Source organism: Leptodactylus fuscus, chromosome 2 (assembly GCF_031893055.1).
Source record: "Leptodactylus fuscus isolate aLepFus1 chromosome 2, aLepFus1.hap2, whole genome shotgun sequence".
NCBI classification, from domain to species: Eukaryota; Metazoa; Chordata; class Amphibia; order Anura; family Leptodactylidae; genus Leptodactylus; species Leptodactylus fuscus.
This window is the reverse complement of record NC_134266.1, coordinates 249,342,223-249,357,044: the sequence shown is the minus strand read 5'-3', so window position 1 is coordinate 249,357,044 and position 14,822 is coordinate 249,342,223. Positions and strand designations below refer to the sequence as shown.

At 43.7% G+C, this 14,822-nt stretch overlaps 1 protein-coding gene across 3 annotated transcripts in view; it reads right to left on the bottom strand.

The window, feature by feature from the left end:
• FNDC3A (fibronectin type III domain containing 3A) overlaps positions 1-14,822 on the bottom strand; it is a 183,247-nt gene that overhangs the window by 73,140 nt on the left and 95,285 nt on the right. For all 3 annotated transcript variants that reach the window (XM_075265995.1, XM_075265996.1, XM_075265997.1), the window contains one exon: positions 954-1,029. In XM_075265995.1, coding sequence (XP_075122096.1) covers positions 954-1,029 — 76 coding nt within the window. The remainder of the gene's footprint in view (positions 1-953; positions 1,030-14,822) is intronic.

Genomic DNA, 14,822 nt, shown 5'->3' with positions numbered 1-14,822 from the left:
TACACTCGAGTATAAGCCGACCCGAGTATAAGCCGACCCCCCTAATTTTACCACAAAAAAACAGGGAAACTTATTGACTCAAGTATAAGCCTAGGGGGGAAATGAAGCAGCTACTGGAAAATTTCAAAAATTAAAATGGTCAGAGTTTTTGGGTGCAGTAGATGCTGGGTGCTGGGAAAGGGGAGGGGGTGTTTTGGTTGTCTGTCTGCCCTTTTTCTGAGCTTGAGGACTGCTCCCCCCCACCACCACCACACACACACACACACACTTGGAATTCAGCCTGGCTGAATATAGGGTATCTGCAGTGCTCCTATTAACCCCTTGCCAATGGAACAGGAGCACTGCAGATCCCCTATATTCAGTAGACCGGGCACTGTTAGACACAGGGATACCTAATGTGTATGTGTGCACAGGAATTTTCTACTTTTATATGTATTCTAGGGAAAGGAGGGATTTACAACTTTTATTTTTTTTTTTTAAACCTTCTTTTTTTTTTTTTTTTTGCACTATTTTATGGGAGATTCTATATACTGATTTTGTGGATGGTCCTAGACACCCCCCCCCCCCTTTAAAAACATTTTTTTTTTTTTTTTTTTTTTTTTAGTGACTCGAGTATAAGCCGAGGGGGGCTTTTTCAGCACAAAAACTGTGCTGAAAAATTCGGATTATACTCGAGTATATACGGTAATTTTTGGATGCCGGATAACCCCTACACACACATCTGGCTTCCACTGTTCGCAGCACAGTAAGGTTTATGCAGAAAAGCGGTTTGTCTCCCATATAAGAAAGAATGGGGGGTTTTTGTTTTTTTTGTTTTTTTTACTTTTTCAAGTTTTTCTTTATTTTAGGTTTTCATATTGAACAAGACCAAGTAAAAGAAGGCCTTGTGGAAACATTTTTATACTGTAAGTCTTTTTCAGTTGTTAAGAGAATTATTGAAGCCAAGATCTGACCTGTAATGCACTGAAACTGTCCATCTTCTCTTCTTATTGTAAATGCTTCCCCTGGGTTGACCTGGACCAAAATAACCTACAAGAAAAGAAAACATGAGATAAAATACTACCAACAAACAGTAGTAAAAATGTAGCACCGGGAACATAGAAAAACTGCAGTATTTTCTACGCTGAATACCACTTAGTTAAAACATCTATACACTACAAAATAATGGTAGGTGAAATTGTAATCTATATCTATGGTAACAAGATGGTAGACGCTAGAATGGAGTGTTTGCTGCCTGGCATACGATGGATCCAATAGGTGGCGCTGTCTCCTGTGATTGTTAGTAGGAGGCACCACCTGACAATTTGGGGTTGCAGTTAGGAGAAGGCACCTAAAAATTCCAAGGCTCTGGGTGTGTTAGCAAGGACGGGCTGGTGGGCAGGGTCATCTACTGGATTCACTACACACCATTCTAGAGTCAACCATAAAAAGATACCTCATAGTAATGATGCGATATTACGGTAATAATGGTGGGTGTGAAACAGATCATTCATTTTGTCTGGTGAGAAATTTTTGGATTCATATGGGATCCAGCAGTCCAAGTATTGCCCCATGAATTTTACCCTGTAGTTATGGCAAAAACAGGCTTATCTACCTAGTACATAATGTCCATGCAATATGCCACCCCATTAATGTAAACCTAAATGTCACCGTATAGTCACACTACATCCTTAGGCATTCACACGCAGTGGCGTAACTACCGGGGTAGCAGTAGTAGTAACTGCCACAGGGCCCGGGACAGTAGGGGCTCGGCGACAACTGCTACGTTTTGGTTTTTTTAATAGGCCGTTACTGGCCGGTAACAGGCCCTATATACTTACCGATCCTGGCAGGGGCCGGGATCGGTAAGTGACGGCGTTGGCCCCACAAGCACTATTATACTCGGGGGGTCTTTTCGGACCCCATAGTATATCGATCGGAGGCCTGGGAGAGGTAAGATAACATAAAAAAAACGGTACTATTCCGTTATCGGGCCAGCAGCAGCGCAGTTCAGCAGCAGCTTTCGGGACAGCAGTTCAGCAGCGGGAATTACAATGACATCCGAGGACTGCTGGCCCGATGCTTGTGCCCAGTAACCAGTACATCGATGACCCCCCTCCCCCATCCTTCTCCTCCTGCCAGTGCTGCCCCCCAGCTCTCCTTACATCTTCCCCGTACCCTCTCCCCGCCACACGACTAGGCCTCACCTCAGCGCTAGTACCGAGACCGAAAGGAAAGACACCGGGGCTCAATCCAGGCCCTGACAAGAAACACGCCGACTATAGGAACGGTGAGCTACAGCGAGCCGGAGGGACAAACTTTCTGCAGCGTCCGGCGGCTATCTAGTAGCATTCATTGCTCAAGATTTAGGGTGAGGCCTATTACAGGGAGAGGGTACGGGGCAGATGTAAGAAGAGCTGGGGGGCAGCACTGGAAGGAAGAGGAGGATGAGGGCATCGATCGATGTACTGCCTACTACACACAAGCACGGCCTCTATCATCGGGCCAGCATCGGCTTAGTCATGTGGCGGGGAGAGGGTACGGGGTAGATGTAAGGAGAGCTGGGGGGCAGCACTGGAAGGAGGAGGAGATGGAGGGGGGGTCATTGATGTACTGGCTACTGGGCACAAGCATCGGGCCAGCAGTCCTCGGATGTCATTGTAATTCCCGCTGCTGAACTGAACTGCTGTCCCGAAAGCTGGTGCTGAAATGCGCTGCTGCTGGCCCGATAACGGAATAGTACCAAAAAAACTGTGTTACTCACCTCTCCAGGCAGGCTTCAGCCTACTTGCGTGACATCATGTGACCCGCGACGTAGGGCCCCGGTCACATGACATCCCGGAAGATGGCCAAAAGTGATGGAGAATGCAGTGGAGTCGGGAGATAGGTAAGTAACAGTAGTTTCTTATGTTTGTATCCCTCTGGGTCTCCGATTATTATACTCTGGCGGTAGGGGTCAGTTGATCAAGGTCTTCAGCGTCGGTTGGGGGGGTGGGGGGGGGCATGTGAGAGGTTCACCACGGGGCCCCGCCATTCCTAGTTACGCCACTGTTCACACGTATACCAATAAGACATTTTGTATGCCCCATGATGTGACCTCACAACTGGTCCTGTAGGAAGAATCTAGGACTACGATGATGGTTACAGAGGAATGGGTTTTAGGGGAAGTATCTGGCTGAAATATTAAGGGACATGAACAATTTTCTTATTGCTCCGGTGCATTGAAAAAATAATAATAAACAAACATGGTGAAGACCTGACAATACTGTTTTATTTACAGATGTAATAGACCCGTGTGTCTCCATGGTTACAGACTACAAACAGTGTAGTCAGGTGTTACTCCATCTCAACTGCCTCGCTTTTGTTAACCCATATACAGTGACAAGGGGGGAAAAAAGGAGAGGGGCAGATGGAAAGACGCACACACATTTTTTTTTTCTAGTCCGCACCATGACAACACATCAATTTAGAAAGCTATATATACATATTAAAAGGGGAACAATCATGAAGCAAGCAATGAGGAGCATCAGTCACAGCTCCAGACGCAAAGGATAACTGCGGCAACGTAGGATATATCTCTAGCAACTGTACTCCTGAAAATGTAAAGCACCATGGGATTAATGGTTCTATATAAATAATAATAAAAATAATAATAATAATAATAATAATATTACTGTGCCGAATAAGCTACATACCTCCAACACTTACAGCTCATTGTGACCATGCAAAGACAGGATTTATTTTTGTTAGTGTTAAAGGGGCACTAGCATTGGGAAAAGTCATTTTTAGATAAGCACATCCTTGCATAGCCTTTGGAAAGGCTATTTCACACCTACCTTTTGTATGTAAATCACCTCAGTGGTTTTTGAAGGAGTCTGTTTTTATTCATATGCTAATTAGCCTCTCGCTGCACCCCGGAAGTCTGATCGTGCACTCTCTGTGCTATTCTTTCACAGGCTGCTGATGATGATGACTTCCTGCTTGCACACACATAAGAGATAATAGCACAGACGAGTGCTGCTGGGAACCTCCTGTGCTGTCTGGAAGCTCATTAGCATATGAATAAAAACAGACTTTTTCAAAAATCACTGAGGCCATCTACCTACTAAAGGTAGGTGTGGAATAGCATTTCTAAAGGCTATGCAAGGATGTGCTTAGTTCAAAAGAACTTTTCCCAATGATAGAGCCCCTTTAACAGGCTATAGTGCCATCATTCTTGTACTTTAAAGGAGTTGTCCCATAACAAGGATCCTATCTATACTGCTAGTTTATGTGGATATAAGACTTTTCCTAAATACAATGCTTTATCAAAACTGCTTTGTTTGGCCACCGTCTTAAATTATTCACTTCATTGTTTACATGCGTTTCTATGACGACAGGCCCGGGGCTTATCTGCTCAGTCCCCATGTGACTAGCTGCCTGCTCTTGGGGGGGGGGGGGCACTGAGTGCTGGGAGCAGCTCTGAGCTGCGTATGTCTCTGCCACAGACAAGCAATGGAGCTCCTCAGATAGGGGAAGGGGAGGTGAGAGCTCCGGGATTTCTGAGCTCTTATCTTCTGCTCTTCCACTTATCAGTCAGTTTAATTGAATTTGGCTGATAAGGGCTGAGATAGGGAGTCCGTTACCTCTGTATGTATTACAAACTCACTCAAATCCAGCTCTGCTACATCAGCTTCTTACTGTGGTAATGCATTTACAACCAGTCCCTCATTACCGACTGCAAACATAGCAGATAGCAGAGCAAGTGAATCCCCAACCACCAATGTGCCGAGAAAACCAGGAAGTGAAGAGAGCACAGAGCCTGCAGGTTGGTGAACAACCATGATGGGAATACCCCTTAAAGGTGAGCAATTTATGGGTTTGGTTTGGTATCCATATCACTGTGAAACTATGATGACATTCAGAGAGGACTGGAGATCTGTACCCCCCGCCCTTCCTTGCACACGCACAAAAACAAACTACCCCCGCCTAGTTTTATCACCACTGTCCAAAATTGTCAAGAAAAGTGGATTGTCCCATATCCTTGTGCAAATAGGACGTGCACAAAAAACTATGATGCGACTTTTATGCATCAGAAATCGCATATCAATGATTTTGCTTACTCCTATGTTGTAGCAATTGTAATTTTAGGTCATACGGCTAGTTCACACAGGGCACGGTATGGCGTATTTTGGTCCTGATTGTGACGGGGGAAGCCATGTCAGAATAGGACCAAAATGAGCCTGCCACAACTGTCGGAATGGATGGTCCTAGCACGGAGGGTGCTGCCGCGAGGAGGATGCAGGGGCTGAATCAGCCACGGAATCCACATGACGAAAGGGCAGCTCGCTTCTTTTTTCCGTGAGCAGGAACATAGACCTCTATTGCGAGGGGGCGGTTTCTGACGTGGATTCAGTGCCAAAAGCAATGTGTAGGTGGCTGTGTAATAGCTCAATGAGTCTTCTGCCGCCATATGATACTTCTACAGCGCAGTATGCAAGACAAATTTTCCACTAAATTGACTGCCTTAGTAGTAAAACATAGAAGGAAACGTACCAAAATACGCTCTGCCACATTTATAAAGAATCTGACACTAAAAAGATTCTATAGGAAACCATACGGTGGTATAATAAGGCCCCATGCACCTCACTGGCCATTTTTTCCCCCCCAGTACATGAGCGTATATTGATGCAGGTTGAACAGGGTAAAAGGCCGGGATGAAGAAGTGATTTCCAGTATTATTCATTGTGTAACGCTTTACGAAGCCCACTTCTGACCAAGGCACAAAACACATGGCTTTCAACAACTGTTTGCTTGGGGCTTTTATCCTGGATAACAGCTGTTAAGCCACAGGTTGCCGAGTGCCATTATTAAGAAACATCAAAACTTATTAGTAAGACAATGCATGAAAGGAATGTGAAATGTATAATTATAGAGTAGCGGTAGAGCGCTGAGAGTTGTGACACCGGGACTGGAAACACGTATGATTAGCGCAGTGCAATTATTCCCATATCAAGATTCGTTTGCTTGTATGCCACGGGAGGCATGAAATACAAGAGATCGCAACGAAATTCTCGGCAAATGACAAAAATATTTGTTACTAAAGATCAACAGACTACTCATCTAAAGGCCTACCCCACCCGGTAATTGCTGCTTACATATTATAATGGGAAGAAATAAATATCGCACAACACAGACACACAAGACTAGACACTGGCATCGATGTTGGCTTGTTAGACGTGTGGGTGTGGATTCTTAGAAAAGGGGGCAATTGCATAGGAGCAACACGATGGCTCAGTGGCGAGCAGCCTTGCAGCGCTGGAGTCCTGGGTTTGAATCCTGCCAAGGACAAAACATCTGCAAAGAGTTTGTATGTTCTCTCCGTGTTTGTGTGGATTTCCTCCCATACTCCAAAGACATACTGATCGGGAAAAATGTACATTGTGAGCCCTATATGGGGCTCAAAATCTACATTTAAAAGAAGGGGGGGGGGGCAATAAAATCAGTGGCCCAGATTACTCCATACTCCCATACGGTGTGTCAACTGCTTAAAAATTAATCTTTGAGTTCTGTAGAACTTGCAGATTATTTGTTGCAGCGTGATATCGGCACTGGAATCTGCTGTAGATATGAGACGTAGGCCTCGCCTGACGCTGATTGACAGCTTGCTCCCTATCACTCTGCAATGTATTGGTAACAAATTCCATCAGCTCCAGAAAACAGGAACTCCAAGTTTGGGTAAAGTGATCCTTCTGTATGGTCAATAAGGTCCTCCACGCCATCAAGGTGGGGGATTTCAGTAAACCATTCCTCAACGTTCGGTAAGATCTGACTTTCCCAATGCCCAAGGAGAATGTTTTATGCTGCCTGCAGGTGAAAACTAGTTAGCGACTGTTTGTGTTTGGAGAAACCATTTGGGAACATGGACAGAATGTGGGGTGTTGGTCAGCAAGACACTGGTAATATCCTTCATGATAAAAAACTGACCAGACATTCAGGCGTACGGGGCATGCCCACCATACATGGGTCATTGTCCCTTTCCCTAACAACACCTCCACCAGGAATCAAGAACGTTTGGGAAACAGTGATGTAAAACAGTCAGGACTTTGTGCGCCAGAGAAAATCTTAAAGAAGTCTCCAGAGCTTTAGTTACAATAAGGGACTTGTGAGTAAAATGTAACGAGTGAAGCCACTGGGGTTCAACAAAGGAGTTTCCCAATTCCAGTTCTCATTTCTGACAATAACAGGGTAGTTAGTCAGGGGTTACTTTAGAGCAATAAGCTATAACGTGTGGAGTTGGCGGCTCGCTGAGAACTTCCGGTGCTCGCTGGAGGCTAATTAGCATATGAATAAAAGAAGTATCATTCAAAAACTACTGAGGTGATTTACATACAGAAGGTAGGTGTGGAATAGCCCTTCTAAAGGCTATGCAAGTATATGTTTAGTTATAAATAACTTTTCCCAATGTTAGAGCCCCTTTAAGTCAGCTTTGTGTGCACATGTATTGGTATAGGGAAAGGTAGATATATAGCGATAATATTCCTCTGGTGCAGTTTATCTCCTGATCAACAAAGGATCAGACATGTTGACATATAACATGCCCAATACCGATTTCCTTTAACAGCAGGTGTGGAAGGACAATCGATTGAGCTGTCTGCAGTTCTATGTGGAATACTTAAATAACATTGTATGAAGTGGCGGTCTTTTTGGTTGTTTTTTGTTTTATTTGTTTGTTGTTGTTTTTTTAACTCTTGCAGCACCTCCACTCTGTGTGAACAGCCTGACAACAAGGCCTCCTTTTTGTATAGACAGGTCTGGTATATTGTGAGGACAAGAATATTCTTTTCTGTAAGGATAGTCATTTACACGCATCTTGTTAGTTACATTCCCGTTAGGCGGTGTATAGGCGTACCTTTCTATTATTTGTCTTGTGCTCATCCTCCCCTTTATGTCCCGCTTAATTATTTTCTCTGTAATTTACAGTCACCGAGATCAGATTTTCTTGACTTTTTGTGCTCTAATAATGTTTGTTCTGTTAATATTGGTTATTATCCTGCTTGCCCTCCATACTACGTTATTGAGACACCGGATAGGGAAAAACACCAGGAGCTGCTTAAAATACAACTAAAAAATACAATTTATGAGCAGTTGTATATTGTAATTGTCTACGTTACTGTAGTGATAGGACAATGCTGCACAGCCTGGTACCACGGTGGGTATAAATGTACATGCACACATTCAGGATTTGTACTCAGGAAAATATGCACCTAAACCTGAATGTATACAGTAGATGCGGAAAATGTGCACCAACTAATGCGAATTTCTGCACTGTACATAATCCTGATAGTGTACCCTAAAAGTCCCCTAGACGTAATAGTACGACACATGGCGGATACAGCAGCTATGGTGAAGCAAGACTTTCTCCTATGGACATCAGCATGACTACAAGTATTATTTTCAGTCTTAATAAGATATACCAATACCAAAACAGCAAGACATCCACAATGACTTCAATAGGATACTAGACACAAAGAGTCTGGGGTCAGAGGATAATCGTACACATCAGGGAGAGTGTGTGCCTACATAGGCTTACGTACTATACAGAAAAGGACCTATCCAACCAACTTCTACAGAAGTATCAAATGGATAAAAGGATCCGCGCTTACCAACCGTAGTTCTTGTTGCATTCGTTTATTAAAGCCTCACACACAACGCGTTTCGAAACCGGAAGCTGGTTTCTTCTTCAGGTGCACAAAGGACCTTTGTGCACCTGAAGAAGAAACCAGCTTCCGGTTTCGAAACGCGTTGTGTGTGAGGCTTTAATAAACGAATGCAACAAGAACTACGGTTGGTAAGCGCGGATCCTTTTATCCATTTGATACTTCTGTAGAAGTTGGTTGGATAGGTCCTTTTCTGTATAGTACCATGCATACGTGTTTTCACGGTTAAGATCTGCCAGCTACTAGCCATTTTGTCTATGAAGTGATATTTGAGTGCTGTGATCACTTCACAGCGCTTAAAGGTGATTATATGTTGAATAATACTTTGTGGAATCACTTTAAAAGGGTAATGCACAAGGTGCCGCGCGGTGCTCTGTCTTCTGTTTACATAGGCTTACGGAAACTTACAAGTCATTCCTGCTCCGCTAGGGATTCTGGGTAAAAAATATGCAAATCTATTCTCCAGGATGTAGTTAGGAGAACAGTGCACTCTGTACGCTGCCCTCTAGAGGGCAGCCCCCTTAACATCATGCATAACTCAGTTAATAAGCCTACTAACATGATGCGGAGTTTATTGCCAAATTAGTATTTCTATTGGCAATAAACTCCGCATCATGTTAGTAGGCTTATTCACTGAGTCATGCATGATGGTAAGGGGGCTGCCCTCTAGAGGGCAGCATACAGAGGCACTGTTCTGCTAATTACATCCTGGAGAATAGATTTGCATATTTTTTTTACAAAGAGTCTGGTCATTTATGTAAATCAGGAGAGAAAATATTCAGTATTTGTATAGATTTCCTCAGTCCAGTGTTGGGATAGTTAGGTCAGCCTATTGTGTCCAGAAAAAGAAGATGTCTAGAAAAGAATTTGGGCCCCACTAGAACAAATAGTCTCACAAGTGAAAGTGATCTCAAGCCAAGCGGCACTCGAGTACAACCCTACACGACACGTACTATACAAAACAAGTATATAATGGATCTGGGACTACCAATAGATTAGAGACAAAAAATGGGGGGTACTATACAAAACAAGCCTGTGTTTAGTGGGGCTTTGTATTACAATGTGCTATATAGTCACAGGGACTAGCGGGATGAATCGCGCAAATCTAAAAGTGGTCAACAAACTGGAAGAAATGACAATATTGTACAAATGTTCAATCCACTATAGCAATGGAGCATCAGCGAGGGCCACGCCATACTGTACTGTTTGCACGTATACTGTATCTCTATCCACTCCATTCAATACACAAACGTACAGTACAGTCCATCATCATCTGTTCTACAGACTCCATTGTGTCCTGGCGGATCAATCCGCTTCCTGTTTAATTAACCCTAAAGTGTACTAAGGAAAGCAAATGATAAGTGTCTAACACAAGCCTCCTCTTACAGGGGAACGGGTTATCAGAAGATGATCTACTGTTTAACTTTGTTATTTTAAACAAATTTAAAGAAATTTTGATGATTCTGAGAAAATTTCCCATCTTTGTAATGTAAAGAATTAAAAAAAAAAAAATTTAATCTTGCAGCATGGACAACAGAGATTCATAACAGGCCGACACTCCCTGTTCTGTAGAGATCACTACTCATCATTACCATTACAGGAAATCGTGACATAGGATCCCATCATTGACAACGTATTAGGTTTCCAACTCAGTCCCTCCCCACGTCACAAAGTAAACACATGAGACTCTCCCTTATACGTCAGTGGTCAGTGAGCACTTCCAGACTATTTCCTAAGGTCCACGTAGCCGACACAAACCATATTTGTGAATCCCAATAATAGCAGCACAGGAAAGATGGATGCCCCCATAATCATGTACAGAAACTGAAATAATGCAAATAATCTACATCTGAGGCTTCATGAACATGAATGTGGGCTTTGTGAGTGTGCTCGCTGTGATTGTTGTGGCTAACACAATGACTTATTTTATATGGCCCTATACACATGTCTATGTAATATCACTGGTCTGGTTATGGGGCTGTGAACCTGGGGCAAACGTCAGGACAGGTCAGATTCGTGCCCATTTTGCAGCCTTGGCTCTGTGGAGACACAGACCGTACACGGGCCACCATCCCCCCTATATGTGCGTTTGTGTGCAAGTTACCTTAATCTATAGAACTTTAATACAGTCTTCTATATTGTATTATTATCTCAATGTCCCATTATATTGGCTTTGGTTCACATTCACAGATGTATGCTCTTTTTTCCCCACTACCAATGGAGTAGCTTAGGAAGAAAGATAAAGCAGTGACATGTAGGCACACAGAACAGGCTGATGGCACACATCTGTCTCATAGTAACCTAGGGGAATGTTACAGCAGGTTACAATACCATTAGATCAACTTTTTCTAATGTAATACACTGTAATATGTTATATTGGTAACGTGTCAGACATGTGAAGAGATGAATTTATACTGATGCTCCGCACTGATCTTATGACATAAGCGTGTGATCATTTTCAGGTGACCTCAAGTATCATACTCGCAGGTCTTCATCGTCCTTCCAAACATCATGTGTACCAGAGCGGCTTGTATGCAGTTTAGCGCTCCTCCAAAATGAAGAAAGCCATCTCCATAGGGCCTATTGGAGGTAGCTACTTTATAAAGCAATGTCCGACCCTTTAACAAGTAACATGGCTAAGGATATCAGACATGCCAGAGTCGTCTCCCCATCGGGTAGCCTTCTCCAATGGGTGGTACTAAAGAGAAAGCTTTCTTCCACATGGAGGAGAGATAATCTGCCTTCTTTCTTACCCAGGAAGAATTGTATGGCCTAGAAGACTCCATAAGCCTGCAGATCGGTACCGGATACAGCGCCTTAGTTCATGCCTATTCACAGGACTCTCACTAACATGGTTGTCCATTACAGGACAATTGTATAGCACTACAAAACCTTCCTGTACCTTAAAGAGGATCTGTCCCCAAATACAAAACAGGTCACAGTGCAGAGGCTAGTGGGATTCAGAAAACTGTATACTAAGGACCTTGTGTTCTCTTTTTTGGGGAGATTTTGCTCTTTTTCTTTTGTTATCCGTCAACCCCATTAAAAGATACAGTCCCTGGAAGGTTACAGGTCAACCTGACAGTACAGAGCCGAAATATCATATCAGGCACCAAAACGAACAGCATTGAAACTCAAGAACAGTGGGGGCTAGAGAAAATATTCCAACTGTGCCAGAATTAGTTGAGTACTGGCTGTTTCACTGCTCCTCTACCCTTTGCTTAAATGATTTTCACCTCAAAACTAGAGATGAGCGAAAACTGTTCGGATCAGCCGTTCCGAACAGCATGCTCTCATAGAAATGAATGGACGTAGCTGGCACGCGGGGGGTTAAGCGACCGGCCGCCGGCAAAGTGTACGTGCCAGCTGCTTCCATTCATTTCTATGAGAACGTGCTGTTCGGAACGGCTGATCCGAACAGTGTTCGCTCATCTCAACTCAAAACCCCTGCTAAATCTGCAAGTCACATGACTCACTTTACACATATCTATAGAAGTCCATGAAGAGTAGTGATGGAAATATTACAGCTCTTTTCAGTGAGCTGGATCATTTGGCTCCCAAACAGCTCTTTATTTCATTTTACAAGTTATACTTGGTAGACAGTTACCGGTAATATCACTATTAAAATCAGGCCCGGTTCACATCCGCGTATGGGTTTCTGTTCGGGGAGTCTGCTTAGGGTCCCGCCTAACGGAAACCTAATCTGCATGAAAAAGTAGTTACCTTTTGAAATCCACAGACCCCATAGACTATAAATGGGGTCCATGTGGTTTCCACATGAAAAATGCAGAGAGAAAAGTGCTGCTTGCGGAGAGTGATAGGGAATAGAGATGAGCGATTAGTATTCAAAACAGCAGTTTCCGATAGCACGCACCCATAGCAATGAATGGAGCCGGCCGGCACGTAGACGGGGACGGTGTCCTGCCGCTTAACCCCCTGCGTGTCGGCTGCGTCCATTCATTCCTATGGGTGCGTGCTATTCGAAACTGCCGTTTCGAATACTACTCGCTCATGTCTAATAGGGAATGCCTCAAACGCAGATGTGACCCGAACCTCAGGGCAGACAAAATCTATGCACAGACTGAAAACTGTCAGGAATTCAGAAGTAGTAACAGTGGTACTCACTCAGGAACAGACCCTGAACATACAGATAACCGTGGCAAGGGCAAAACCAGGAATCACTGCAGGAACAGAAGAGGTAGCAGAGATATAACAGAAGCCTGAAGGCCACAAGGGGCAGAGGTATTGCAGAAGCCTGGATGCCACAGAAGTCCAGAGGTCACACATAACATAGGTACAGACACAACAGAAGGACGGGTGTCCAAACAAGACAGGCACAGATTAGGTCATAGCTCAGACATGGCACACAGAAGGTCAATATATCCCTATGGCAGCTGAGATTGCAGGCATGGTAGAAGGACGATACGTCCACACAGGAATAGTTAACAGGATGACAATGTATGGTAACCTGCAAACATGGCAAAATCCCACAGGCCAATAACACAGAATGGAAGGATGGATGTCCAAACACGGCAGGCAGAGACTACAACAGAATTCATACATAGCAGGCAGATACTCTGGAATCAGAGCCCGAACTGCATGCATCCATCCAAACACATCAGGTAACCGATCTCACTGATCAGCCCAAGTATGGCTAAAGAAGCAGAGTAACATAGATATAGGAAGATAAGGATTGATAACATAGGTGAGAACAATAATCCTTCGAAACAGGAGCAAATATGGAGGTAGCTAATGGGCTCTGGATAGGTTCACCTCTGTGTTCAGGTTTCTGTTCGGTTAGTCTGCTTGGAACCCCTGAATGGAAACCTAATCCGCATAAAAAAGCGGTTACCTAAGGAAACTCGTGGACCCTATAGACTATAACGGGGTCCATGTGGTTTCCGCCTGAAAAGGGTGAAAAATGCGGAGAGGGGAACAGAATCTCCGAACGTAGTGCAAGCACTGGTGTGAACCCAGCGTAAGTCTGCTGGGAAAAGTAGTATGGCAGCAAACACAAAGCTGTCAGATCACAAAATACCGACAGGTTAAAAGTGGGCATGCTTAGCCATTTAGGGATGGGGTTAACGCTGTTCGCAGACACCAGTCATATGAAAGTGCTGGCTCATTAGCTAATGACCCATTAATAATGGAGATGACAAAAGGAGGAGTAAACTGGAAGTGCAGGAGTTAAGAGAAGAAACACAGGCTTGGGTCTGTATGCGTCGTCAGTGTGCTGGCCATGTGTTTCTTGGCTAACAAACGTACCCATTCATTTGCCACCATACATATGGCCATGTATCATCAAGGGCCTGTGACTGGGACAGTAAGCCTGGGACAAAACTCAGAACATCCTTTCTGTTTTGTAACCTGGACTCACTGAGAACAATGAATGAGGTTGTGGAGGCATGGGCAACATGCGGATGAAATCCATGTACAGTCCGTGTCATTAAATCACATCGCAACGAAACTCATGCAGTCACGTGCATGTAACCTTAGTCTGATTTTTGAGTGAAGTAGCATAACCAAAGTGGTTTATATCAGTACTTGTCTATATATGCGATGCATGGTCCTGGGGCTGTGTCTTAGAGAAAGTTATAGAGCGGATTCTTCTCTACTCACTGTGAGCATTGTATAGCGACTAGTCTCATTGTGAACTACAAACCCCAGACAGAGCCTAGAAAGGTGGAAACTGTTAATCCTGAAGTCAGATGAAACAACATTTACCCTTTAAGCTTCTGATAGGATTCCATTAGAAATAAATACACACTGTATCCTTTATCCTTGTGTAACATGGAGCAGTTTGGCTGCATTTTTTTTTCCCCTTTAATATCAGGTTTCTAAAACAACTGCATTTTTCTCTGAAATCAGCCCAGTAATAGCTTCATTATAATATATTGGTTTTACTAAAACTATCTGTCCACTGAGAAAACTGCAGCATGGATGGATATTGAGAATAATGAGTCATCGCTTAACCTTGAGTTGCACACAATACGATCCCGGAGTCTGAGGATCCATCTGTCGTCATTAGAAGCTCCGGCCCTGCAAGGACTCAAGAATAATGAACAAAGACCCTTTCTAAAACAAGTGAGAAAAATACTCATGTTTTTAGATAGGTGGGATTATTAATGGAAAACCTATCTGCGT